The 27,015-nt window shown below is 55.8% G+C and overlaps 1 protein-coding gene across 8 annotated transcripts; it reads left to right on the top strand.

The window, feature by feature from the left end:
* Positions 1-277: 277 nt before the first annotated feature.
* JUP (junction plakoglobin) lies at positions 278-27,015 on the top strand. 8 transcript variants are annotated; one of them, XM_060134724.1, is made up of 15 exons: positions 286-498; positions 11,143-11,358; positions 14,679-14,935; positions 15,173-15,411; positions 16,505-16,706; positions 17,494-17,638; positions 17,765-17,868; positions 19,569-19,907; positions 21,525-21,680; positions 21,890-22,009; positions 24,501-24,651; positions 24,760-24,881; positions 25,430-25,469; positions 25,735-25,900; positions 26,229-27,015. In XM_060134724.1, exons 2-14 carry the CDS (start codon positions 11,151-11,153, stop codon positions 25,884-25,886), a joined length of 2,235 nt encoding a protein of 744 aa, XP_059990707.1. In that variant the 5' UTR covers positions 286-498; positions 11,143-11,150; the 3' UTR covers positions 25,887-25,900; positions 26,229-27,015. The 8 variants fall into 8 exon arrangements, with proteins under 8 accessions (XP_059990709.1, XP_059990708.1, XP_059990707.1 ...); XM_060134726.1 differs by having other exon boundaries at positions 278-429; positions 25,735-27,015; XM_060134725.1 differs by having other exon boundaries at positions 281-433; positions 25,735-27,015.

Below are 27,015 nucleotides of genomic sequence, written 5' to 3'. Positions count from 1 at the left end.
CAGGAGGAAGTAACCCTCAATCTGCCAATAGGTGAGGAGTTAGGATGGAACCTCAAGTTGGAAAACGTCTCTAGGGCCGAGTGGCAGTCCCTGGGGCCAATGGCCAGCGGATAAACAGAGGCGGCGGTGAAAGGGGACTGGGCGCGAGGCTCCGCCTCTCCATAGGACAGTCAGGCCAGGCAGCCAGTAAGCCCACATCAGCGGGTGGGCGTCTCCCTCAGGGGCGGAGCTTCGAGGGGGCGAGAGGCGTGGCTTGGCTGTCAGGTCCTTTCGCCTTTTGTTCGGTTACTGAGTTGCTGCCTTGGCCAGAGTCCGGAGCAGCCACCGCCCGAGTGCGCTAAGCTCAGTTCGCAGCCCGCGCCGGCTCCCATCCCGGCCCGACCCCTACCCAGCCCGGCCAGGCTCCAAACGCAGGTGCGGACGATCGGGGCAGGTATCGCTAAGCCGAGGGAAGCGGGGCGAGCGGACGAGAGGCCGATCCCCGCCGTCCCCGGGCAGGTGAGGGCGGGAGCCAGGGAGAGCCACCCTGCACGGGCGGCAGGGGGCGCGCTGGGGTCCTGGGCGCGGTGACTAAGTGGGCGCGAGGTTCGCGCGGAGCGCGACTGGGGGCTCCGAGAGCCGGTGTCTGAGAAAGGTGGGGAGGGATCAGGGCAGGTGCCTCCGGGTCGCGCCTCCCCCGGGACCCGCGGAGCTCGCTGGGCGCCGCGTCCCTGACTCTGGCCCTGCTTCTTGCGGGGGAGACTTTAACCTGCTCGGCCTGCGTCCCAGCGCTCACTCTGTAATCAGGAATTTACTGTTTGCGAAACTTGCTGCCGCTGGTCTCTTTGGGGCCACCGTCACCCCACCCCACGCGTTATCCTCGCTTTCCCTCCCTCTCTACTCCCCCAGGCCTGGGTGGGGCCCTATTGTCTACGCCCGGCTTGCCCAACTGTGAGGGCTGAGCGCACATTTTCCTAGAGACGCGGGCCCCACCTGCCGAGCAGGTGAGCACACGGAGTCCGGAGGCCCTGCCCTCCAGCTCTGCGAGCCCGGTCGGGACTGTACCTGCGGCGCCTCTCTCCGCTCCGTTCGGGTGGGTGCCGGGCTCTGGCTCCGCCAGCGGAGGCGGGATGGGATGGCAGGGGGATTGGTGCTGGGCCCGGCTCCGCGCCCAGCCGGTGTCTGGCACCCGAGGCTCAAGATAGGGGTCTGGGCGGAGGGGTCGTGCACGGGTGGAGAATTCACCGGCCCAGTTTCCAGTAGCTGCGGCTTCCAGAGTGTTGATATGGGAACAGGACTACCCTTCCTTTCTATCCTCTTCTTGGCGGAAAAATCACGCCGAACAAACTTTCCAGGGAGTATTCACGGCGGCTTTCTCTGGGGGTTTTCCTGCCTCGTTGCCCGGGGCTTCCCGCAGGCTTTAGGGGTCCTTCTCGGAGCAAAGCCCCCTCCCCCAGCCGGCCAGGCTGAACCTGGGCAGTGCCTGCGCTGTGACCCCGTCCTCCCAGCCCCCACCTCCATCCTGTTTGCTGGGCCCCTTGGGGCCTGAGGGGGGGCCGGGGTGGGGGGCCGGGCCAAAGGGGAAGCAGCTTCTTCCTTGTCTTCCTGTCTCCGGGGACCACCACACCCCCTCGCAGGAGGTCTGCCCTACAGGCTCTCCCGAGCTCTGCCCCCCTCCCCAGGAATGGGGGTGGGGCCGGGCCGGGCCAAACTGACTGAGGGTGGGGGGAGCGATTGTTCTGGTGTTTTTTTTCCTTCTATCCCATCCCCCACGTTATTTAGCTGGCTGGGGATTGAGTCCGAAGAGCGCGGAGCAATGGGGCTGGATTTCCATTTGATTTCTGGGTTTTGAAGGTGCATTCCTTCTGGAGGCTTTTGAAGTCCTTTTCCCACCCACCCCCTTTCCGGAGAGACTTCGATGGGGAAGGTGGGACTGGAGGAAGGCTTCAGTGGGGAAGGTTTCAGGCAGAGCTGCGTTAGCTGCTGCCCTCCCTACTCCCCCCCAACAATTTCCTGAGCGCGCCTTCCCTGGCCTCCTTGGGGAACAGAAAGGGGGGATGTAACAGCCAGGTTCTCCATTCCTGAGATGAAGGGAAGATTGGGGGGATCAGGGTTGCTTGCCCTGACTCACTCGGGAAGACCCTTTCCACCCTACAACTCCACCGTGGGGGGTAGGTGGGAGAGTGAGGGCGGAGGTCAGACCCACCCCATGGAGTGCCCTGGGTCAGGGGGAGCCTGGGTCAGGGGGAGTCCCATGCCTCTTCTGCTCCAGTGGGTGTCACAAGGGCAAGGAGTTTGGGCAAAATAACCTGTTTTCCCTCTTCTCTGTGCCAAAGTGGAGGAGGGGAAGGCATTGTTAATTACACTGGTTAAATGATTAGGTTAGCTAATCTGTTTCCTGGCTTCGATGAAAAGATAATACTGAGGAAGTATTGTTAGGAGGTGCAAACTGGCTACTTACTGGACTGGAGGGAGAGGGGGGAAAAAAGGTAGGATCCAAGTGGTCATTTCTTGCTAGATCAAGCCTCAGCTTGGGTGACATGAGCCCTCTCCATGCCTCCACCCGGTCCCACCCCACCCCAGTTACAACCCCATTTCCTCTGGAATCTCTGTTTGGGCTGCCAGAGATGAGGCTTTGAGAGTGCACTGCATGGGAAGGAAGGGGTACTGACTGGGCAGGTACAGGTGACGGGGGTCTCTCCCTGGCCTGGGAGGGCTTGTGGAAAAGAGCCACCTTAGAATGAGATGGGGCAGTTGACTTCTCTACAGAAGGGCTATTATTTGGACAGATGTTATAATGGGGCAGTTCTGAGCATAGGGATTTAGGCTTGGACTGAGCTAGGTTTGATTCCCAGCTCTGTTGCTCGTTACCTGCGTGGCCTTGGTCAAGTCACTTCACCTCTCTGAGCTTCAGTGACCTCCTGGGCAAAATGGAAATAATAGTACCAACTACCGAATAAGTACTTGATAAATGGTCACTTAAAAGGTAAGGGGCTACTTACAGATTCCAAGCACTGTCATTAACTGTTCTCACTTAATCTTTATGACCATCCCTCTAGGCAAGTATCATTACTCCATTCTACAGGTGAGGAAGGGGAGTTAAGTAACTTGCCCAAGGTTGCACAGTGAGACCCAAGCAGGGCCAAGGCTGGCATTTGGGTCCTTTGGCACCAAGCCCAGGGCCCATCTTGCTGTATCACCCCACCATGGCTCTGGGAAGAATTTTTCTGCCATCCCTTTTTTGAGAGTCTCTGCTTAGGAGTTTGGGGAGAAGAGAATTCCAAAGGCTCCAGGGTGGTGTGTGTGGTTGGTGAAGGCGGGGGCAGGTTTGCCAGGTAGGGGTGACTCACGTCCCAGCCTCCTGCCCTCTGAAACCCCTGACCCTCCCGTGGGTTGGTTTTTGGTTCCTGGTGGAGGGGGCTGTCTCCCCAAGGCCAGGGGCTGTGGCGGATGTGTGGAGGAGGTTTCGGCAGGGAGAGGAGGGCAGGGGTCAAAGCTGCTGCCGCCTCCTGGCTTGAGCTGGGCCGAGCCATGGACTGTTCTGGACTTCTCCCTGTATAGGAAGTGGGAGTTGTATGCTTTGCTGGGGGCTGGAGCTGGGCCAGGATAAAGGGGGGCCTGTCGCCTGGGGAGTGGAGAGAAACGAGAGTCAGATTTAGGACCGGACCAGTGTCCTGCTGGACTCTACCAGTCAGCACTGCCAGGCTGGTCTTGGGCGGGGAGCTGGCTGTCCTCTGGAGCTGGGAGCCCTGGGGGCTGGGAGTAGGTTTTCTGCTGCTGAGGAGGCCTTTCTGGTGATTGGGGTGGGGTCAGCAGGGCCTGGGTCCTGGAGGGAGGGGCTGGTGTCACTGTCCTCAGACCTGCTGTCACGTCTGCCTACTGGGCACCTGACACCGGAACGGGCCTGGGAAACGGGGCCTCTATCTGTGTCAGTACAGCCGGGGTACTGAGCCTATCGACACGGGGCTTCCAGGTCCCTTGAGGTCAGGAGGGGACCCTAGGCATGGGGAGTTACTGATCCTGGAGAAGAGAAGGCTGAGGGGACTTGATGTGACAAAGAAAGAAAGAGAATGAACTCAGTCCCGGCTGATTGCTGTGAAAAGGGTGACAGGCTTGCAGTTTTCCAACAGCCCTGAGGACACAAGAGCGATTGGGACTCTTGTGAAAGGAATGGAGGCTAGACAGGAGGAAGGACTTCCTGCCTGTTAGAGATGAGATCTTGAGTTGATGAGTAAGAGGGAGATCCTGGTGGAGGCTCAGGGTTGACTCTTCTCGGAAGAGGATGAAGCAGGGTCCCATCCGTGTGAGCTGGGGGAGAGCCAGGCTGCCCCAGGAGAGAGGGCAGGTAGGAATCACTACCCTTTGGGGCGAGTCTGAGGTCTGTTGGGGTCCCTGGGGAAACTCTTAGTCTTGTGTCTTTTGGGAGGAGAGACCTGGCCGTGTGAGAGGCAGGTGGCCATGAGGCGCTGGCCCAGTGACCCCTGTGAAGAGAAGCAGCAGTGTGCCTGGGGCAGGTCATCAGGGTTTGTGTCTCTGCAAGCGACACCTTGAGGCCTGCCTCCTGGGACGTGGTTGAATCTGGAGGAGGTCTGGGGGGCGTGGACTGTCCTGATTTCCAGCAGCTTCCTTGGCTAGGCTGAAGAGAAAGCTCACCGGCCACTCCCCCTTTGCTCAGCCACCTGGCCCCTCAGGCTTTGGGGGCCCTCAGGGCAGGAAGCTCAACTTTCTAAGACCTGCAGAGTGTGGGTTACAGGTCGACTGTCTTTCCTCCCTGTGGGGACAGAGGATTCTTGTCTCTGGTGAGTGGCAGGGACAGGGGAGAATTGGGACGGGGCTGGGCAATCAATACACTGCTTATTTTGGGGTGAGCGGAGGTTGCACTCACTACACAACTCCCGCTCCCACTTGACTGAAAAAGTAATATCTGATCATTTTATAAAATAGTTGGAAAGTTTAGGAAAGTTTCCAAGAGAAGAAAAAAAGTCACCCGTAATCCTGTTGAGGCATCTAACCATGAACATTTCCTTCCCTTCTCTTTTCTTAGCATCCTCCTATCATCTCAGCCTCGCTCTTGGATAATCTTATGCTCTGTATACAATAACAAATTTTAACCAAATCTTTATCCGAACCCTAGTTTTCTCCAGCAAATGCTGAACAGGGAAGTAAGAGTTGGGTCTTCCCTGCTTTTCCAGGAGAGGGCCAGGCAGCGATCCTTGCAGAATGAAACCCTGGGGAATCACACCCTGAGGAGTGGACATGAGCTGGGGACGGACTCCCCAAGCCCCCCTGGGTGGGGGCGGTCAGGTGGGGACACCAGGCACTTGGGTATTGAGATACGTCACCGACCCAAGTGAGTCCTTAGCTGTTGTTTCCTGAGGCTGGTGAAGTGTTTTTCCATTCCCAGGAGTCCCGGTTTAGGGTCATCTGCCGGTTTGGGATTTTTGCCCACCCAGGGTCCCCAGCAGGGATGGCGCTCCAGCTGGAGCCCTCTCCAGGGGAGCCCGGAGGTTCCCAGGGTCCCGCCACCTGGCTAGGCATTTCCCTCTTCTCCAAGTCCCCTTCATTTTCCCACCCTGGTTTGTTTGCTTTGGGCAGGAGCCCAGAAGGAAGAAAATAAACAGCAGCTGGGTCGGCCTGACCTGAACCTCTACCCGCAGCCAGTGCTGGGCCACAGCTCAGGCTGTCCTCCAGCCTGGAAGTGAGGGGTTTCCTCCGGAAGCTCAGGATGGGCTTCTGTATCTTCTCCCGTCCCCAGGACCCTGGCCACACATGGTACCCGCTTCAGTCCCTGCTCGTTTGGAATGCCCAGTCTGATGGCGGAGACCACAGTCTCTGCCAGGGAACATCTAGTGTGCGGGTGGTGGACATTCTCCTGGGCCACCCGTCTGAGGGGAGAGGCCTAGATGGGAAGCCCCAGCCTGATGGGGGAGACAGCGCTCTCAAGGGATGCAGTCCTGTCTGTCTCTGTACTTTTCTAGAGTCTGTTTCCGTCTGTGCTTGGGACCGCTCGCCAGATCTCTTCTGGAGCCAGAGACAGAGTGGGGAAGGGTGGTGGCTGGCGACACTGTGGAGCCCAGCCTCTCCCCTGGGGCTGCTATGTGGGGAATGTCCAGGCCTGACTGGCCTGCAGGCCCCCAGCTGCAGAAGGCGGCACGTGTGACCGGGGAGAGGGGCAGCGCCATTCCTCCACCTGGCCTCCCCTCCCAGGACCTGGACATAACTCATCCTCCCCGGCCACACCTCCCCCGACCCCAGGGGCTCTGGCCCAGGGCCGGGAGGCAGCTCCCCTTCTAGCCTTCATCTGAGGGGTCAGGGAAAGGAAGCCTGGGTCTTGCCCTGAGTACTGGGTCCCACAAAGCAGGCTGGCTACCGGCTACCTTGCCAGGCCCATCTCTGCTGGCTTCCTCCTCTGCCATGTCTGTGCTTCCCTAGTAGAAGGACGCTTGCCTGGGCCTTTCCTACCAACAGAGGCCTTGCACAGTCATGGCTGTGTACCATCCACACAACACACAGCCGTCTGAAGAAAGGAGTGTCTTGATTGTCTCTACTTTACAGAGGGGGGATGAGGCTTCAGGTTGCGTGATTTGCCCAAGGGCACGCGGCCAGTGAGCGCGGGGGGCTGGATGGAGCCTTCCCCTGACCCCCATGCCCTCCCGCCCTGCCCATGGCCCCCTTCGTCTGTCATTTTCTGAGCCCGTGATCCGTGTCTGCACAGGGTGCTGGCCTCTGGCCCAAGGAACTTCTGGGGGGCCCTGACTGCTCTAACCCAGTGTTTCTGAGCCGGGTCCCAGCTCACCTCTCAGGCAGCCCATTTCCTGTCCTGCTCTCCCCGTGTCTTATTGACACTTGGCGTCCTGCAGCCCAGCCCAGCCCGTCACTGCGGCAGGTACTGGCAGGGTGAAGAAGCCTGATGCAGCTCTGGTGGGGGTTCTTTTTATTTATTTTTAATTTTTTTTTGGCCGTGACGCATGGCATGCAGGATCTTCGTTCCCCGACCAGGGATCAAACCCGTGCCCCCTGCAGTGGAAGCACGGAGTCCTAACCACTGGACTGCCTGGGAATTCCTGGGAGTTCTTTTTAATGTCAGAGCTGGGCCACACTCTGCCAGGACAGTCTTCGATTTAGGGTGCCTGCTGCCAGCCCCCTGGGTCGGCCACGCGGAGGAGGAAGCAGGAGTGACAGGCAGGGTAGGCCCCAAAGCAGTCCCCTTGCTTGCAGACTCCTGGCCAGTGTGGACCAGTGGGGGAAGGGTCCTTCGCACACCCTCTTCAGGGCCCCTGTCTTCTCTCTTCCTGTCCCTTGTGAGGTCCCCCACCCCACCCAGTGATCTCTGAGCTGGCTTCTTCCTCCTGCAATAGAGACTGCTTGCTAAACAAAGTGCGCCCATTCAACTCAGGGCCCCGCCCTGTGTCTGGCTCTGCCCGGCTCCCGCCAGGGTGCAGGGGCAGGGCCCGCGTCTGTCTCGCCTCCTTCCACCCTGGCTCTGTCCAGGGGCATTGTGGCGGGTGTCACTCCAGGTCCAGGGCGGAGAGGGACAAGACCAAACCGGGTGCGGCCTCCTCCACCCTGGGAGCTGCAAAAACAGCACTTTTGTTTCTTGTGACAGAATTCCCCTGGGGCTTCCCTGGTGGCGCAGTGGTTAAGAATCCGCCTGCTAGTGCAGGGGACACAGGTTCAAGCCCTGGTCCGGGAAGATCCCACACGCCACGGAGCAACTAAGCCCACGTGCCGCAACTACTGAAGCCTGTGTGCCTAGAGCCTGTGCTCTGCAACAAAGAGTAGCCCCCGCTGGCCGCAACTAGAGAAAGCCCGTGTGCATCAACGAAGACCCAACGCAGCCAAAAATAAATAAATAAATATATTAAAAAAGAAAAAAAGAATTCCCCTGGTTCTCCTGGGGAGTAGGTGGGGAGAAAGGTGGGGCTGCTTGACAGCCCTGCCTGAGGTCTGACTTATATCTTTCCTGTGGCGGGAGTGGCTTCCCACCAGCATCCTTTCTTCAAGAAGAGTTCTGGTGCATGTCCTTTCTGGACTGCTTTCCACCTCTGACCCTGCCCACCCTCAGCCTTTTCTGGTCTGTCATGGGAATTCTGACTCTTTATTCCTAGAATCTTAGATATCAACTTTCCTCTGAGATCACCTGGGCTACCCTTTCTGAAGATGAAGCACAGAGAGGGAAAGCTGTTGCCCAAGGACACACAGCAAGTTTGCAGCAGAGGTGGGACTAGAACCTGGGACTCCTGATTGCCAAGCAGCAGGTGCTCGGCTCCACCTGTGCCCCTCCTGCCCCCTGCCCCTCACTGTCTTCTGCAGCAGGGTGTCTGGCATTCTCTCCTTGGTGGGCTGGAGGCTGGTTGGCAGTGAGGCAGATCTGGATTTGAGCAGAGCGCCACTGTTTTTCAGCCTGGAGCTTGTTTCCTCACCTAGAAACTGGGAATAATAAAATGCCGGCCAGGGTTGCTTCTAGGGAAGCATGAGATTCATTTGCTAGTTAAGGCTTCCCCCGCCTCCCCTCCGCCATGGATCCTTTGACCTCTGAGGGCTCTGTCTCGCCCTGGGCAGCTGTCCAGCCCTCAACTTCTTTTGGCTCCAGGCCTGGGCTGGCGGGGGTTGGTGGGGGGCCTGCTGAGGAAATGCCCCTCCTATGGCCAGCCTTGACCTCGGTGGTCCCTTTGGCTATGGGGCTGGTGAGGGGATTGTCCCTGAGGTTCCGGCCAAGGCCTGTATCCCTCTTACTTGGCTCAGAAGCATCAGGGTAGGCGGCGGTCTCTACTGGAGAGCAGCTTTTTCTGGCTCGGGTTGCGTGTTTTCACTGATAGGGCTGGAGATGTCCAGTTTGTCCTAAGCGAATCTGACTGAGGCTCGGCGTCCAGATGTCAGCTCAGCCCTCTGCCCGGCAAAGTGGCCTTTACAGGGTTAATGCAACTGTATTTACTGATGCAGTTTCATCTTCCTTCTCCAGTGCTTGGATGTCCAAGGCCTCCTGCCTGAATTTTCTCCCTGGGGCTTCTGCGACAGGCTTTCTCCTCCCAAACTCTCCTGTATTCTCTGTGTCCAGGGAAGGCAGGAGTGCCGGGCAGTGTGTGGTTAGGGTGGGGGCGGGGGGGAAGGGCTTCCCCTGAAATAGCCACACTTGGCCGGTGCCTGGAAAGCAGCTGGGCACGTCTGGAGGCACCGAGCCCGCTTCTGTTTATCAGCCTGAAACTCTGAGTCACTCGGGGTGATGGGAGGAGAGGAAGGAGTCTGCGGGGAGCTGGTCTGGCTCCTGCCTCTGCCGGTTCCAGGTGTGCTCACAGGCAGACGAGGAGCTGGGGTCGCCATAAAAGGCAGGGTGACATGAAGGATCTTTGTCATCCTCCTGGAGGGTGGCACTGGGGCCATCCCAGAAGACATATCCTTGGTGATCTTTGTTCCCGGGGTGGGACCAGGCTCACCAGCCACTCCAGCCTCGTCCTTAACTGGTCTCCCAACACAATGGGACAGTGGGTTTGAGGTGCTGGGTACTGCTGCCCAGCCTCACGGGTGGACCAGCCTGGGGTCTACTTGCCATCTGAGGCCACACTGGGTGTGCACAGGCCACAGACTCGGGTGTCACTCACACCTGGGCCTGGGCCTGGCTCTGTCATTTCTCTGCTATGCCTCCTTACTGGGTGGAGCCTCAGTTTCCCCATCTGTAAATGCGGGAGCAGAGCATGTGCTTCGAAACCCACTTGTGAGGGTGGTGACCTTTTAAAATTTATTTATTTTATTTGTTTTTAAAATTTTTGGCTATGTTGGGTCTTCGTTGCTGTGCGCAGGCTTTCTCTAGTTACGGTGCGCAGGCTTTCTCTAGTTACGGTGAGGGGGGGCTACTCTTTGTTGTGGTGCGCGGGCTTCTCATTGCAGTGGCTTCTCTTGTTGCGGAGCACGGGCCCTAGGTGCGCGGGCTTCAGTAGTTGCGGCACGCGGGCGCAGTAGCTGTGGCTTGGGGGCTCTAGAGCGCAGGCTCAGTAGTTGTGGCGCATGGCCCTTGTTGCTCCACGGCATGTGGGACCTTCCTGGACCAGGGCTCGAACCCGTGGTCCCTGCATGGGCAGGCGGATTCTTAACCACTGCGCCACCAGGGAAGCCTTCTTGAAGGACACCAGGAAGCCCCTCACGGGGGCACAGCCTCCCTTGCCCATCCTCCCAGCTGCTGGACTCTGGAGGTCAGCACCGAGACGGGAGCTGGACAGACCAAGTGGGAGTCACCACCTCCCTGGTAGAGTCAGGCCCAGCTATTCATGAGCCTCAAGTGGCCCCAAGTCTCTGAATAGTAGTCTGCCCCACCCCGAGGGAGAAGCAATACTGATATCTGGCCATGGTCACCAACATTGAACACCTACTGTGTGCCAGGCACCAGGCTGGGTCCCTTATGAATCTGGTCCTCACAACAGCCTACGAGGGAGGTGGTGCTACCCCATTTTACAAATGAGGACTGAGGTTCAGCAGAGCGGTGAGTTGTCCAGTAGTATGTGGCTGAGATTTGAACTGGTTGGTGGGATTCAGAATTCTGGGAAAGGCTTCTAGAAGCTGGAGTGCTGGAGAGATGGGGTCCTTAGGGCCTGAGCCTCTGGGGTCACTCGTGATCCTGCCCCATCTGCAGGAAAGTGAGATCTTGGAGTCTGAGGCTTCCCAGAGAAACCTGTCTGGCTGCTTCCCTGCCCCACCCGGTTTCCTGCCCAGTGCCTGGGGTGTAGCTGCTTCACCTCTACAGTGCTTCCCAGGGGGCCCCAGTGGATGGGGGTGGGTCTGCGGGACCCTAGAAGCTGTTGAAGGTCCTGAATGCCTTCTCCTGTTCTGGGGGTTTGGGGCTGGGACAGCAAGGTGAGTGAGCTGAGGGCTGGGTTGGGGCATCTGGCCCTTTATACCCCTCCCGCCATTGGGTTCACCCCACCCTGGGCTGGAGGTCAGAGATGCAAGCCCAGGACTCACAGACAGGTGTCCCATCCTGGCAGTCCCCCCCTGGGCTTGGTCTCTCCTGTCTCCCACCCTCCTCCACAGCCTGCTGACGGCCTTGCAGCTGTGGTGCGGGTTAGGGGTGATGGGCAGGGCCTGGGGAGAGGCTGAAGGTGGGGACTGGGCCTGTTGATGGGATGCCTCACTGCGGCCAGCTAATTTCCTGCCCCTCCTTTGTGTCCCCAGCAGCCACCATGGACGTGATGAACCTGATCGAACAACCCATCAAGGTGACGGAGTGGCAACAGACGTACACCTACGACTCGGGCATCCACTCGGGGGTCAATACCTGCGTGCCCTCGGTCAGCAGCAAAGGCGTCACGGAGGATGACGAGGCCTGTGAGCGCCAGTACATGCTGAAGAAGACCACCACCTACACCCAGGCGGTGCCCCAGAGCCAAGGTCAGGATCCCTGGGGACTCTTCCATGGGAATATTCCAGCCGAAAGCCAGGCTGGGCACTGGAGGGAGGTCAGGGTCAGAGGAGGCAGACTTCAGGGGGCTCCCGGTCTGAGGAGGGAGGCACAGCTACGGTTGTTTGTTTGTTTTTTTTCAATATATAAATTTATTTATCTATTTATTTTTGGCTGCTTGGGTCTTCGTTGCTGTGCACGGGCTCTCTCTAGTTGTGGTGCATGGGCTTCTCATTGTGGTGGCTTCTCTTGTTGCGGAGCACGGGCTCTAGGCATGCAGGCTTCAGTTGTTGTGGCACGTGGGCTCAGTAGTTGTGGCACACGGCTTAGTTGCTCCGACGCATGTGGGATCTTCCCAGACTAAGGCTTGAACCCATGTTCCCTGCACTGGCTGGTGGATTCTCAACCACTGCGCCACCAGGGAAGCCCCACAGCTCCTGTTCTTAGACTTACCAGTCAGAGGGAGGAGGCACAGCGACTTCAGAGCGCCCCCATCTGGGAGGGAGGCAGATTCCTCTTCCATGAGCCTCTGGTACGGAGCAGAAGCGTAGACCCTGCTCACCAGTCTGAAGGAAGAGGCACAGTCTTTGCCTTCCGTGAAATTACAGTGTGATGAGGAGGCATCACTGCTGCCTTCAGGGAATTCAGGGACTGTGGGGGAGACACAGTCCTCTTGCTCCGGGGAGGCAGAGCCCAGTTCTGGGGCTTAGTCAGGGGTGGGGATCCCCACCAGCCCAGGGTGCCCTGCCTCTCTGGGGGAGAGGAGTATCCAGTCCTGTCTGTAGTCCACAGATACCTCCAGGGCCCTAAGTGTTGCAGCCCAGAGAGCTATGGGAGCTGGGGAGGGTGCTGGGTAGGCTTTGGCAGCCTGGGCCACGGCAGCGCTCATCCTCTCCACCCTGGGGAGCTCCTCCCACACGGCAGGCAGAGGCCTCTCAGCCTGGCAGGGCCAGGCATTGTGTTGGTAGCTCAAGTACAGCATCCGGTTGGGAAAGTCACGTGGATGGTCTCTCCTTCCCGACTGCTTGGAGGGTGGAACCTCTGCCTCCCTCTCTTCGGGGCTTTGGGACACTTGCCAGGGCAGGGCTGCCTGCCAGGGCAGGGCTGCCTGGGAAGCCGGGGCACCTGTTTGTGGGACTCCCAGACCCGCCAGGGGGTGGAGCCTGGACTCTGAGCTGAGAGCCCCCCTCTTGCTTGCTGAAACCCACAGTCTGGACTTTCCCTCTGATCTGCTGTATTCTACTGGGTGGCCCTCTGGGCCTCTATTTGCCTGCCCGTATAATGGGAGAGTTGTCTCCTTTGGGGAGGATGAGGGTATAATTAGAACCGTGAAATTTCAGGGTTGAAAATAGACCGAGGTTGTCTCATCCTACCCCTACCTGGTGGTTAAGGGAGGGGCATAGAGTCGGGGTTGGATTCTGGAGTCAGGCTGTCTGAGTTCAGATCCCAGCTTGGGTTCTTATAACCTCTCTGTGTCTCAGTTTTCCCATCTATAAAGCGGAGATAATAATAGTCCTTACGTTCTAGGATTGTTGTAAGATTAGATGAGAAAAGTATAAGGAAAGCACTTAATTCACTGCTAAGCACATAATAAGTACAGGCACACCTCGTTTTATTGCACTTCACTTTATTACACTTCGCAGATACTGCGTTTTTTACAAATTGAAGTTTTGTGGTAACTCTGCATGGAGCAAGTCAATCGGTGTCATTTCTGCAACAGCGTTTGCTCACTTCATGTCTCTGTGTCACATTTTAGTAATTCTTGCAATATTTCAAACATTTTCATGACTATTCTATTTGTCATAGCGATGTATGATCAGTGATCTTTGATATTACTACTATGACTTGCTGAAGACGCAGATGACGGTTAGCATTTTGGGGCAGTATTTTAAAATTGAGATATGTACATTTTTTAGACATAATGCTACTGCACACTTAATACACTACATACAGTGTAAACATAACTTTTATATGCACTGGGAAACCAAAAAATTCATGACTCACTTTATTGCAATATTCACTTCATTGCAGTGGTCTGGAAATGAAACCGCAGTATCTCCAAGGTGTGCCTGTACTCAAAAGATGTTAGCTATTCCTTTTAATAAGAATAATCTCTGAACTTTTTTTTAGCAATATGTGCCAGGCACATGCATCCTTTCTTTTTTTTAATTAATTAATTTATTTATTTTTGGCTGTGTTGGGTCTTTGTTTCTGTGCGAGGGCTTCCTCTAGTTGCAGCGAGCGGGGGCCACTCTTCATCACGGTGCACGGACCTCTCACTGTTGCGGAGCACAAGCTCCAGACGCGCAGGGTCAGTAGTTGTGGCTCACGGGCGCAGTTGCTCCGTGGCATGTGGGATCTTCCCAGACCGGGGCTCGAACCCGTGTCCCCTGCATTGGCAGGCAGATTCTCAACCACTGCGCCACCAGGGAAGCCCCCATCCTTTCTTTTCTTTTTTTTTTTTTTGCCGTACGCGGGCCTCTCACTGTTGCGGCCTCTCCCGCTACGGAGCACAGGCTCCGGACACGCAGGCTCAGCGGCCGTGGCCCACAGGCCCAGCCGCTCCGCGGCATGTGGGATCCTCCCGGACCGGGGCACGAACCCGTGTCCCCTGCATCGGCAAGCGGACTCTCAACCACTGTGCCACCAGGGAAGCACCCCCCCCCATCCTTTCTTTTAAGAGCAATTCACAACTTTTTTTAAAAAGATTTATTTATTATTTATTTTATTTATTTTTAGCTGCGTCGGGTCTTAGTTGCGGCACGTGGGCTCTCCATTGTGGTGCACAGCCTTCTCTCTAGTTGTGGCGTGTGGATTTTCTGTTTTCTAGTTGTGGTGCGCAGGCTCCAGGACGTGTGGGCATTGTAGTGGCACGTGGGTTCCAGAGCGCGAGGGCTCTGTGGTTTGTGGCACGTGGGCTCTAGTTGAGGTGCGTGAGCTCAGTAGTTGTGGCATGTGAGCTTTGTTGCCCCGCGGCATGTGAGATTCTAGTTCCCTGACCAGGGATCAAACCCGCATCCCCTGCGTTGTAAGGAGGATTCTTTACCACTGGACCACCAGGGAGGTCCCAATTCACAACTATTATCTCATTTAATTCTTGTAAGAATTCCCTGCGACGGACAGAACAGGAGGTGCCCCATTTTACAGATGATGTAACTGAGGTGATGATGCCCTCCTCAAGGTCACTGGTTAAAGGTAGAACTATGAGTGGTGGTCTGGGAGGCGGTCCAGAGGACCCAGATGGGATGCCTCCTCCCCAGTGTCCCCCTGCCTGCATCCTGCAGCTCAGTCCCTGCCTGTTGGCCCCCAGGTGACCTGGATTACCAGATGTCCACGACAGGCAGAGCCCAGCGGGTGCGGGAGGCCATATGTCCTGGTGTGACAAGAGAGGACAGCTGCCTGCTGGCCACCCAGGTGGAGGGACAGACCACCAACCTGCAGCGGCTGGCCGAGCCATCCCAGCTCCTGAAGTCGGCCATCGTGCATCTCATCAACTACCAGGACGACGCCGAGCTGGCCACCCGGGCCCTTCCTGAGCTCACCAAGCTGCTCAACGATGAGGACCCGGTCTGTGAGGGGTCTGGCTGGGGTGGAGGCGGGGCAGGGAAGGGAGAGGTCAGGTGTCTGCAGGAGAGGGCCCTACCTGGGGTGGAGGGAGGTCATTGACCCAAAGCCCCATCAGTGGGAAGAGTCTGACCCGGGTCTGTCTGAGCTTTGTGGAGGGGTCTCCCGGCCCTTCCTTCTCACAGTGGCAACCAGCCTGGCCCATCTGCTCAGATCCTTCTATCCTCCCCCTCCCCCCAGGTGGTGGTGACCAAGGCGGCCATGATCGTGAACCAGCTGTCGAAGAAGGAGGCATCTCGGCGGGCGCTGATGGGCTCGCCCCAGCTGGTAGCAGCCGTCGTGCGCGCCATGCAGAACACCAGCGACCTGGACACAGCCCGCTGTACCACCAGCATCCTTCACAACCTCTCCCACCACCGTGAGGGGCTGCTTGCCATCTTCAAGTCGGGTGGCATCCCTGCCCTGGTCCGCATGCTCAGGTACCGACCCCTACCCACTGCGGGAGCCTGGGGCTTCCCCTCCCTTGGACTCCCCAACCTGCCCACGTCCCTGGGCTTCCATACATTTACTGAGCACCTACTATGTGCCAGGTGCAGAACCACACCCAGTCTTGATGCTCAGCTGCTCACAGCCTAGCAGGGGAGACAGGCATGTAACTCGCAGGTTAGTTATCAGGATACAGTATAGATGAGAGCAGAGGTGTGTCCAAGATTGGTCAACGGAGCTCCAAGAAGCTGTTCACTCTAATGGCGGGGGGTTGACGGATGAGTGGGGTTTGGCTGGTGTAGATGAAGGGAAGAGTATTACAGGCAGAGGGAACAGCATGTGCGAAGTCCTTTGCCACCTTTACCTTTCCCAGCCTTGCAGTGTTGATTGGCCTTTTTCCTTACATCATATGAGGCTGCGAGTTACCTAAGGGTGGAGATACTGATCTTATTCCCCTGAGTCCCTTGCAGGGCCTCTCTAGTACGAGGCCTTCCACATGGCAGTTACTCAGTAGGGACAGGTGTCGAGGGGACCAACCGTGCGTTAGCACCCAGCCGGGAGCATAAAGCAGGAGGAGTCCTGGTCCCAGTGGAGAGAGGAGAGATGCTGTGTGCTTTGTGCATAAAAATGGGGCTGGGGGGGGTGCTTCCCTGGTGGCGCAGTGGTTGAGAGTCTGCCTGCCGATGCAGGGGACACGGGTTCGTGCCCCGGTCCGGGAAGATCCCACATGCCGCGGAGCAGCTGGGCCCGTGAGCCATGGCCGCTGAGCCTGCGCGTCCGGAGCCTGTGCTCCACAATGGGAGAGGCCACAACAGTGAGAGGCCTGCGTACCGCAAAAAAAAAAAAAAAAAAAAATGGGGCTGGGGGACTCCCCTGGCGGTCCAGTGGTTAAGACTCTGCGCTTCCACTGCATGGGGCGTGGGTTTGATCCCTGGTCAGGGAACTAAGATCCTGCATGCCGCACAGTGTGGCCCCCCCCAAAAAAGTGGGGCTGGACTCAAGGGACACCATTGGGGTGTCAGTACTGAGAGGTGGCCCACATTTACCTGGGACCTGACTCACGTGACCCCCCTGCCCCTCTCCCAGCTCCCCCGTGGAGTCGGTCCTTTTCTACGCCATCACCACGCTGCACAACCTGCTGCTGTACCAGGAGGGTGCCAAGATGGCGGTGCGCCTGGCAGACGGGCTGCAGAAGATGGTGCCTCTGCTCAACAAGAACAACCCCAAGTTCCTGGCCATCACCACCGACTGCCTGCAGCTCCTGGCCTACGGCAACCAGGAGAGCAAGGTGGGCCGCACCCCACCCCCAACCAAGACCTGCAGCCCCCGTGGCATCACCCTCCGTCCAGCGGCAGCTTCAGGACACTGCCTTCTTACCCTATTTAGGTTAAATATATATGTATATACAGATGTACATGTTTCACCATATTACTGGATATTTTGAGGACAAGGGAAAGAAAAAATTCATTATCCTCATACAACCATGTGCTTCTCCAGTGCTTTCCTGTGGGCATATTTGTACACAGTTGTACTTATAGCAATTTACAACTTTGCATCTGTTTTCTGCATGATATTAAATTTTTTTTTTTTGGCTAGACTGTCCGCAAAACCACCCTCTATAACAGCAAATAGCATTTCACTTAAGTGGAGGCCCCAGACTTTATTCTGAGGGAGGGCATCTAGGTTGCTCCCGATTTTCCACCTTGATGAACGAACGATGCTGTAATGAACATATTCAAGTACACAGCCTTTCCCAGAGAGTAGGAAAAGTTTTTCATCAGTGGGGCTGAGGATTTTTAATATCTCTAAGCTTTTACGCAGAATTCCAGGTACTTTCCAAAAGGATTGCATTATTGCAATGCCATCAGTGGCAATGTACGTTAGTAGTTTCACCTCATCCTTTCCAGCATTGTGTATTACCTTTTTTTGTAACTTTTTGGCTTATTTAATAGTCACAAAAGCTGTTCAGGTTTTAGATGAAGCACAGTAGTAACAGCTCTGTCACCCCCCTTCCTTCTTTGTTCCCTGTCCTAGTCCCTATCTGTCTCACACGCATTTCCCCCCTCCCTCCACAGCTCATCATCCTGGCCAATGGAGGGCCCCAGGCTCTCGTGCACATCATGCGGAACTACAGTTACGAGAAGCTGCTCTGGACCACCAGCCGTGTGCTCAAGGTGCTGTCCGTGTGTCCCAGCAATAAGCCCGCTATCGTGGAGGCTGGTGAGTACTGTGGCCGGTGAGGGTGGCCCATGTGGCCGGGCAGGCGGGGGTAGGGGCTCTGACCAGTGACCAGGCTCAGTCAGCGGTGCTCCCCTGTGGCTGAGGTGCCCCTGTCTCCCACCCCAGGTGGGATGCAGGCCCTGGGCAAACACCTGACGAGCAACAGCCCCCGCCTCGTGCAGAACTGCCTCTGGACCCTGCGCAACCTCTCGGACGTGGCCACCAAGCAGGTGAGGGAGGTCGTGGAGCCTGGGTCTGCCTCTTCAGCCACCTCGTCCTTCCATCTTACCATGTCCAACCTCCTGTCTGGGAGTCTGACCTTAGGAGCTGGGGAAGGGCTGAGACCTCTGTATCTTGCTCCACTGTGGCTGGGGATGGAAGTGCCCTGTAACCCCTCATCCCTTTAGGCTCAAGGCTCTAATCCCTGTTAGGGATTCAGAAAGGGGACTAGATGAAGGAGGCTGATGTTTCTTGGCTGGGGTTCAGGTGGTGTCAGAGGAACAGTTCTGACCTAGACCCTGGGCAGGGGGGGAGCAGTAGTGTGCAGGAGACGGCTTGGGGGTCGCCGGTGCCTAAAAACAGCTTAAGGAAAAATGCAGTTTCAGGACAAGTCTTCTGGTCCCTCCTTCCAACCTGACTGTCACTGCTAAGAATTGCATCGATCGGCTGCTTGTTGAGCACCTGCCACGTGCTGGGCTCCACTAGGCACCGGGGACATTGGCTCCTTTACCCCTTTCAGTACTGGGAGGTAGAGTGTGGGGCCTAGATGAAGAAACAGAGGCTCAGGTGGTCCAGATACACAGTGGAATATTACTTAGCCATTAAAAAGAATGAAATAATGCCATTGGCAGCAACACAAATGGACCTGGAGATTATCATACCAAGTGAAGTAAGTCATTCAGAGAAAGACAAATATCACACGATGTCGCTTATATGCGGAAGCTAAAAAAAAAATGATACAAATGAACTTACTTATAAAACAGAAACAGACTCACAGACTTAAAGAACAAATTTATGGTTACCGGGGGGGAAGGGACAAACTGGGAATTTGGTATTAACATGTACACACTGCTATATTTAAAATAGATAATCAACAGGGCCTACTGTATAGCACAGGGAACTCTACTCAGTATTCTGTAATAACCTAAATGGGAAAAGAATCTGAAAAAGAATAGATACATGTATATGTATAACTGACTTTGCTGTACACCTGAAACTAACACAACACTGTAAATCAACTATACTCTAATATAAAATAAAAAATTTAAAGAAAAAGAAAGTTTTCACAGAAAAAAAAAAAGAAACAGAGGCTCAGGGAGTTAAGGAACGGCCCTTGGTCACAGACAGCAGAGCTGGGATTTGAACTCAGGACTGTCTGTCCCCAGATCCTGGGGTCTTCCTGTTCTATCACAGGGCCCACATGGCTCCCCTTGGGAGAATGAGGCTCCTGGGTTAGGGGTGTTTCCTGAAAGCAGATTTGGCCTGGGGACCACTGAATGGGCAGCAGCTAAGGCCCAGAGAGGGGAGAAGCGTGTAAAAGTGGGTCAGCTGGGCCATGGAAGCATGGACCTCCTCAACAATTTCTTTCTGGCCTAGGGGCCTCCCTCGGCCTGAGTAGAGCTCTGTTGGGTCTGAGGACAGGAGCGGGTGGAAGGAAAGAGCGTGGAGCTTACAGACAGGCCTGAGTTCAGATCCGGCTCACTAGCTGTGGGTCTGTAGGCAAGGCCCTCAACCTCTCTGGACCTCAGCTGCCCCGTGACTACCTTCTCACGGGGTTTGGCAGGATCACGGGGATGAACACACACAGACAGGGCCCATCGAGTATGAGCTGAGTGGGCTGGAGACCTCTGTAGGCCATCTGTTCTCCCGGGTACACTTGGGAAGACCCTGCGTTTGGGAATCTCCCTCACTCCGCCTCCCCCGACCCCAGGAGGGCCTGGAGAGTGTGCTGAAGATTCTGGTGAACCAGCTGAGCGTGGACGACGTCAACGTCCTCACCTGTGCCACGGGCACTCTGTCCAACCTGACCTGCAACAACAGCAAGAACAAGACGCTGGTGACGCAGAACAGCGGCGTGGAGGCGCTCATCCACGCCATCCTGTGTGCCGGTGACAAGGATGACATCACAGAGCCCGCCATCTGTGCCCTGCGCCACCTCACCAGCCGCCACCCCGAGGCCGAGATGGCTCAGAACTCCGTGCGCCTCAACTACGGCATCCCGGCCATCGTCAAGCTGCTCAACCAGCCCAACCAGTGGCCGCTGGTCAAGGTACCGCCCACTGCACGGTGGGGTCCAGCGAGGGGAGGAGCTCTGAAGACCAGATTAGGCGCTGTATGGGTTCAGGCAAAGCTGCGGTAACAAAGAAGCCTGAAATACAGTGGCTCCGATAAGACAAAAGTTTACTCCTCTCTCATGTTCCGGTTTAGACCTCCACAGTGGCTCTGCTCCTGAGACCCAGACTCCTTCTATCTCGTAGCTCAGCCATCTCCTAGAATAGAGCTTCAAAGTTTAATATGCACAGGAACACCCTGGGCAGTCTCATTCAACTGCAGGCTCTGATTCGGTGGGCCTGGGGTGGGCCTGAGAGTCTGCATTTCTAACAAGCCCCCAGGTGATATTGGTGGTCCATGGAGCACATTCCTTATGCCAGAGGGTCTGGTCATGAGGGTGGGCTGTCCTCACACGAACAGTTGGACTATATCATCCCCACAGGTGCCTTTTAGCCCTGGAGAAGTAGGGAGGGCTAGCAGCGACCAGAAAGTGGGACACAGCACTTCAGCCCATACTCTGCAACTTGGCCACATCTGGATGCAAGGATGTTGGCACTGTGCTATGTGTCCTGCTCGAACTCAGGAGGGTTGCGAAAAAGACAAAGGGTAGAGAGGATTCTGGGGACACTGGGTGTCTGCTCCTGGGAGCCAGGGTGGAGCCTTCTTCTCGGGGGGCCGCCTGGGTAGAGGAGAGATGTGTATCTGTTCCCTGTCACAGGCAGGGGAGGTGAGGGTGAGCCAGGGCAGAGCTACCGGTGTGTGTGACAGAGAGTGAGGGAAGCCGCCGTAGACTGGGGTCTTGTCAAAGGGCGCAGCAGCCAGCTGGCAGGGGCTCCTGTTGCCTACATTTTCAACAATAGAACAGTCCAGATAAGGATGACTCTTAAGTGATTATATATATCGTATTTTAAAGAAAGGGCAGCACGCGCGGTCCCTCCCCTCCTCGGTCTTGGTCTGCAGCACAAGCTCGAGGTGGGCGGAGGGTTTGCACCCTGACCCAGCAGCTAAGTTGACAAGTGACCTTGGCAGGTCATCCACCCTGTCCTCATCTCCCCCGTGATTTTCATCCCTGCCCTCCTGGTTTCTTGTTTTGAGGATCAAATAAGATGATAAATTGCTCCCCAAGGAGCCCTGGGAGGCCAGAATGGCTCCTGGGAGTTGGAGGACCCTGGGGCAGAGACCTCTTCCCAGAGCCGCCTGCTGGGGGTTGATTACAGTGTGAGCGTCACCAAAGCAGGAGGCTTCGGGGTCACCCCTAGTGAGGACCCCCTCTCCCTGATAATCAGGGTTTGGGAACTATCAGAAAAGCAAGACTATGTTGTCTGTGAGTGGGAGGTAAGAGAGAGGGGACAGGGGGCAGTGTCAGGGCCTGGGGGCTGATGGAATATTCTGGAATGGGGTATCATTTTAGCAGGGGCTCTAAGAGTTAGACATGAGGACCCACAGATTGTATGGAATAAGGGGCATGGGCTGGGGGTGATCTCATTCTCTGGAGATCTTCCAGCATGTCTGTGGCTGGCCTGGGGGACAGAAGAGATGAGAGGGGAAGGAGGAGATGATGCTGGAGAAGTGATGCCCAGGAAATGCCCTTGGTGAGTGTCCCTTTTCTTGCCAGGCAACCATCGGCCTGATCAGGAATCTGGCCCTGTGCCCAGCCAACCATGCCCCACTGCAGGAGGCAGCGGTCATCCCCCGCCTCGTCCAGCTGCTGGTCAAGGCCCACCAGGATGCCCAGCGCCACATGGCTGCAGGCACACAGCAGCCCTACACGGTAAGTGAGCTGCCGGGGCCTGTGACCCTCCACCCGGGGAGTCAGAGTGTCCTCTGTGTGAACGTGTGCGCACGCGAGTGTGTAAATAGGGAGGCGAGTTGCAGTTGATGCCAACTCCAAGGACCAGTGAGGTTTGCCAGCGTCCTGGGGGTGTGTGACCACTCCCAAGGGCTACCTGTTGCTATGCCCCAACGGCTCCTCTTGTACAGGACGGCGTGAGGATGGAGGAGATCGTGGAAGGCTGCACCGGAGCCCTGCACATCCTCGCCCGGGATCCCATGAACCGCATGGAGATCTTCCGACTCAACACCATCCCCTTGTTTGTGCAGGTGAGTCTGGGGCAGGTGGGCAGGAGAGGTTCCCCCAACCCCTGCTTCTGCCCACTGCTGAAAGGGGAAGGTTGCCAGCCATGGGTTTGAGGGGGTCTGGGCCAGGCATCAAGAGGTCTTTGGAGGAGTTTGGAGAGAAGTGGTCGCACCAGGAGTGACCACTTAGCAAACGCCAACAAATGAAAATAAAAACTATGTTTTAATGTCCGACAAAACCTAAAAGCATTGAAAAGTAAACAGCAAACTGAGAACATATTTGCAAGCATTACAACAGGCAAGAGTTTAATATCTTTCATATAAAAAGAGCTCGTTAATACTAGACCCCAGTGCTAGACCCCAGTAGTTATATAAGAAGAGGCACATGCAATTCCCAGGTGGCTCATAAACAAACAATGCTCGGGACTTCCCTAGTGGTCCAATGGCTAAGACTCCGCACTCCAAATGCAGGCGGCCCGGATTCAATCCCACACCTAAGAGTTCACATGCCACAACTAAAGACCCCGCGTACCGCAACGAAGACCCAGCGCAGCCAAATAAATAAAGAAATATTAAAAAAACCAAAAAACAAAAAGCAATGCTCAACCCCAGGAGTTTAAAGAAATGAAGCTTACCCTGCAGTGAGAGCCCATTTTCCACGATCAAATTGGCAAAGAAAAAATGAGAGTGCTTGGGCTTCCCTGGTGGCGCAGTGGTTGAGAGTCCGCCTGCCGATGCAGGGGACACGGGTTTGTGCCCCGGTCCGGGAAGATCCCACATGCCGCGGAGCAGCTGGGCCCGTGAGCCATGGCCACTGAGCCTGCGCGTCTGGAGCCTGTGCTCTGCAACGGGAGAGGCCACAGCAGTGAGAGGCCCGCGTACCGCAAAAAAAAAAAAAAAAAAAAAAAAAAATGGAGTGCTTTGTGCTGATGAAGATGTGATCAAATGGGCAGTCTTAGACCCTGCTGGTGGGAAGATAAGGTGGTAGAACCTTTCCAGAAAGCAGTTTTGAAATATGTATAGACAGCCAAGTAGTACAGGTCTGGGACTCTGTCTTTATGAAATAGCATAATGTAATTGAAAACATGGCATAGGTGTATGCACAGAGCTGACAATTGCAGTGTTACTACCAATAATTGAAAATTAACCGACTGTCCAATGATAAGAGAATGGTTAAAAAAGGAATGGTCTATTGTATCATGTGGTTATAGACAATGGTGTCGAAGAAGAACTTTTAGTTTTTGAAATTTCTTTCCTTTAATTATTAATGTTCAGAGTAAGGAATTGGTGCCGGTAGCTACCTCCACTTGCGATCGATGAGGTTTTTTTACTTTTTGTTGTTGTTTTGCTTTGTAGCATTCTCTTTCTCTCTCTCTCTCTTTTTTTTTTAAATTAAATTTAATTTTTTATACAGCAGGTTCTTTTTAAAAAATTAATTTAGGTATTATTTTTGGCTGAGTTGGGTCTTTGTTGCCGCGCGCAGGCTTTCTCTGGTTGCGACGAGCAGGGGCTGCTCTTCGTTGCGGTGCGCCTGCTTCTCATTGCAGTGGCTTCTCTTGTTGCGGAGCACGGGCTCTAGGTGCATGGGCTTCAGTAGTTGTGGCTCGTGGGCTCTAGAGCGCAGGCTCAGTAGTTTCGGCACACGGGCTTAGTTGCTCCGCGGCATGTAGGATCTTCCCGGCCCAGGACTCGAACCCGTGTCCCCTGCATTGACAGGAGGATTCTTAACTACTGGCACCGCCAGGGAAACCCCTATACAGCAGGTTCTTGTTAGTTATCTACTTTATACACATCAGTGTATACATGTCAATCCCAATCTCCCAGTTCATCCCACCACCACCACCCCCACTCCCCCTGCTTTCCCCCCTTGGTGTCCTTACTTTTGTTCTCTGTATCTGTGTCTCTATTTCTGCCTTGCAAACTGATTCATCTGTACCATTTGTCGAGATTCCACAAATATTAATAGTTAATATACGATATTTGTTTTTCTCTTTCTGACTTACTTCACTCCGTATGACAGTCTCTAGGTCCATCCACGTCTCTGTCTCTTTCTCTCTTGAGTATCAATACGTGCGCATAGATTTTTTTTTTTTTTTTTTGGCTGCTCTGTGGTGCTTCTGATTTGTTCTCTGACCAGGGATTGAACTCACGCCCTCGGTAGTGAAAGTGCAGAGTCCTAACCACTGGACCGCCAGGGAATTCCTGTGAACCCATAGATTTTTAAAGAAAAGTTACTGAATAATGTGGGAAAATGCTTTATGCTACAATGTTTGATAAAAAAAACAGGAATCAAATATATGTATATGACTGTGATAAAAATCCAATGGAAGAAGCTGTGTCTGGGTGGGGGATTGTGTCCAGTGTGCTTTTCCATTTCTTTTTACTTTTCTTAGACTTTTCATGCTTTCTACTAAGGGCTTGGGTTAAATCCAAAAAACGGAGGCAGAGATGGGCAGGGCGGTGAGGTGCCTCATGCCCGCCTGCCTCACGCCCACCCCACGCCCCCTCTCCCCAGCTCCTGTACTCCTCAGTGGAGAACATCCAGCGTGTGGCCGCCGGGGTGCTGTGCGAGCTGGCCCAGGACAAGGAGGCGGCCGACGTCATTGATGCTGAGGGGGCCTCAGCCCCACTCATGGAGCTACTGCACTCCCACAATGAGGGCACCGGTGAGGGGCTGGGCTGGGGGCGAGGGGTCGAGGGGGGAAGCTGGGCCTTGTTTCTCCGGCCTGGGTGGAGGCAGGCACCTGACTTGGCCCGTCCTTTTCTCTGCTCAGCCACCTACGCTGCTGCTGTCTTGTTCCGCATCTCCGAGGACAAGAACCCAGATTACCGAAAGCGTGTGTCTGTGGAGCTCACCAACTCGCTCTTCAAGCACGACCCTGCAGCCTGGGAGGCTGTGAGTATCCCGGGTTGGGCTGCCGTGTCTGGTTGTGCAAGTTGTGCACTGCACAAGGATTGCACTTAGGGAGGCCTCTACCATCCTGTCAACTTCATAGATTTTTATTTTATAACTGGGTCATTTATGACAATCCCCAGCAGATGGAAGTAGTGGGTTGAACCATCTACTGTTTTTGACCTACAAAATGGCAATTTTATTTTGTCCAAACTAATCTGAAGTGTTGGGGCAGGGGTGCTTTTCTCTAACTTGCACAAAGGTGCCGTATAGGCTGGAGGCTGCCCTGATCCTGGGTGGGGCAGCTCCTGGCACCCATTCTCTAGTCCTCTCCCCTCCACTCCCCTCCCCGCTCTAGTTCTGAGGGTGCCTCCTAGCATGAATGGTGGGGACCCTCCACCCTGGGGAGGTGCCTGAGGAGAGGAGTTCATCAGAGCTCTGTGTAACCCTATCTTATCCTCTGTTCCTTCAAGGGGTCTTTGCCCCCAGCCTGGAGCCTACATTTTCCACCCTTCCCCTCCCACAATGTTTCTCTTTGTCTCCATCCTCAGGCCCAGAGCATGATCCCCATTAATGAACCCTACGCAGATGGTAAGTGTGTGCAGAGCCCAGGGCAGAGGGGGTGCATGTGTGGGTGTGAGCAAGGGGGCAACTTTGTGACCCCAGGGCCAAAGGACCAGTGACAGCCACTGTCGTGTCCACATGCACTTCTGTCCGGGTTCCTGATGTGAGAGTCTGGGGAAGGGGGCGGACCCACTGGGGGCGGGCAGAGGTAGAAAGTGTGTGGCTGAGGGCTGTCCAGACCCCCCAGCAGGGTAACCTGAGACCCTAGACGGAGCTCCCTTCTTCTCCCCAGACATGGATGCCACCTACCGCCCCATGTACTCGAGTGACGTGCCCCTGGACCCCCTGGAGATGCACATGGACATGGATGGGGACTATCCCATTGACACCTACAGCGACGGCCTCAGGCCCCCCTACCCCACTGCGGACCACATGCTGGCCTAGCTGCCTGGACCCTAGTATGGCGACCCCTCCCCGCCCTGCTTTGCAGCTCTCCCTTCCCGCTATGGGCTGCTGAGGCTCGGGCTTTCCCTTCCCTTCAGAACCTCCTTCTCATGGAGGCCCTCTCAGGTTTCCCCTGAAACCCTGGCTCCTTTCTGGGGGGAACAAGTGTGGGGTCTCTTGGTGCTGAGCTCCCCCAGGGAAGGTGTGCCTCGCCTGCCTCATTCTGTTATCTTTGCTTGAGGCGAGGAGTCCTGCCCCTTCTACCATGGTGGCCGGGTTATGCACGAACTCCTACGGGCCACAGGGCTGGCCTGACCCCTCTGTGTCTGCCCCTCCCTCCAGGTGCGGTTCCCCATCTGAGAGGCTCTCCTCGCGGGCGTTGGGGCGAGATAGCCAAGTGCCTGAGCCTGGGCAGGAGGGCTGCAACTTCCTGCTGAACCCTGCGCCTTCAGAGGTCCTCTGTAGGGTCTTTCTCGGGATGGCGATCTGCTCTTGCTTTTCTGTTCTGGGCTGTGGGTCCAGGGCCCGACACCCCCTCCCACCCTCGAGGCCCTGGCACTAAAGCTTTAGACTTGAGGCCCCCACTCTATCCCCCCTCCTCCTGGGCTTCCCGTCTCCATAGGGCCATGGTTCCTTCTCCGGCTGGCTCCGATTTGGTCACTGAACTCCACCAACTGTACTGAGCCCCTGGGGTCTCCAGGCCCCAGGTTCAAGGCCCAAAGGCCCAGAATCCAAAGCTCATCTTGAAAAGTTCAGGGATCCTCTGACCAGGGGGATGGGGCGGAGATGTGGAGAGTGCCTCCCCTGCTCCAGGACTTGGCCTGCTCCCTCCCCAGGATGCGCAGTTGGCTTTGGCCCCTCCCAGGGTTAGCAGCTCCCTTGCACCTGTCCCGCCCACACAACTGCCCTAGCTGACCCCCTGAAAAGTGCTCTTGGCTGACCCCTCTGGTGTGCGGTGAGGGGCTTTCTCTTCCGCTTCCTGTTTCAGACTCCCCCCACCACCTCCTGCACACGGGTGTGGGGGGCTGGGGAAGGTCCCAGTAGAAAATTTTATTATTATCGCTTTATGTTTTTGGTTATTGGTTTTTTTGTATAGACCAAAGCAAAGAAAATAAAACTAAGGCACAGA

Source organism: Lagenorhynchus albirostris, chromosome 20 (genome assembly GCF_949774975.1).
Source record: "Lagenorhynchus albirostris chromosome 20, mLagAlb1.1, whole genome shotgun sequence".
Taxonomy (NCBI): domain Eukaryota; kingdom Metazoa; phylum Chordata; class Mammalia; order Artiodactyla; family Delphinidae; genus Lagenorhynchus; species Lagenorhynchus albirostris.
Note: the sequence above shows the minus strand (reverse complement) of the source record. Positions and strands in the feature narration are given on the sequence as shown.

Excerpts from the sequence above, each read along its gene's own strand:
- JUP (XM_060134726.1), top strand. The coding sequence starts at position 11,151 with ATGGACGTGATGAACCTGATCGAACAACCCATCAAGGTGACGGAGTGG. Across the intron at positions 14,936-15,172 it reads TGCTCAACGATGAGGACCCG|GTGGTGGTGACCAAGGCGGC; the intron begins GTCTGTGAGGGG and ends CCCTCCCCCCAG. Across the intron at positions 17,869-19,568 it reads CGGACGTGGCCACCAAGCAG|GAGGGCCTGGAGAGTGTGCT; the intron begins GTGAGGGAGGTC and ends CCCCGACCCCAG.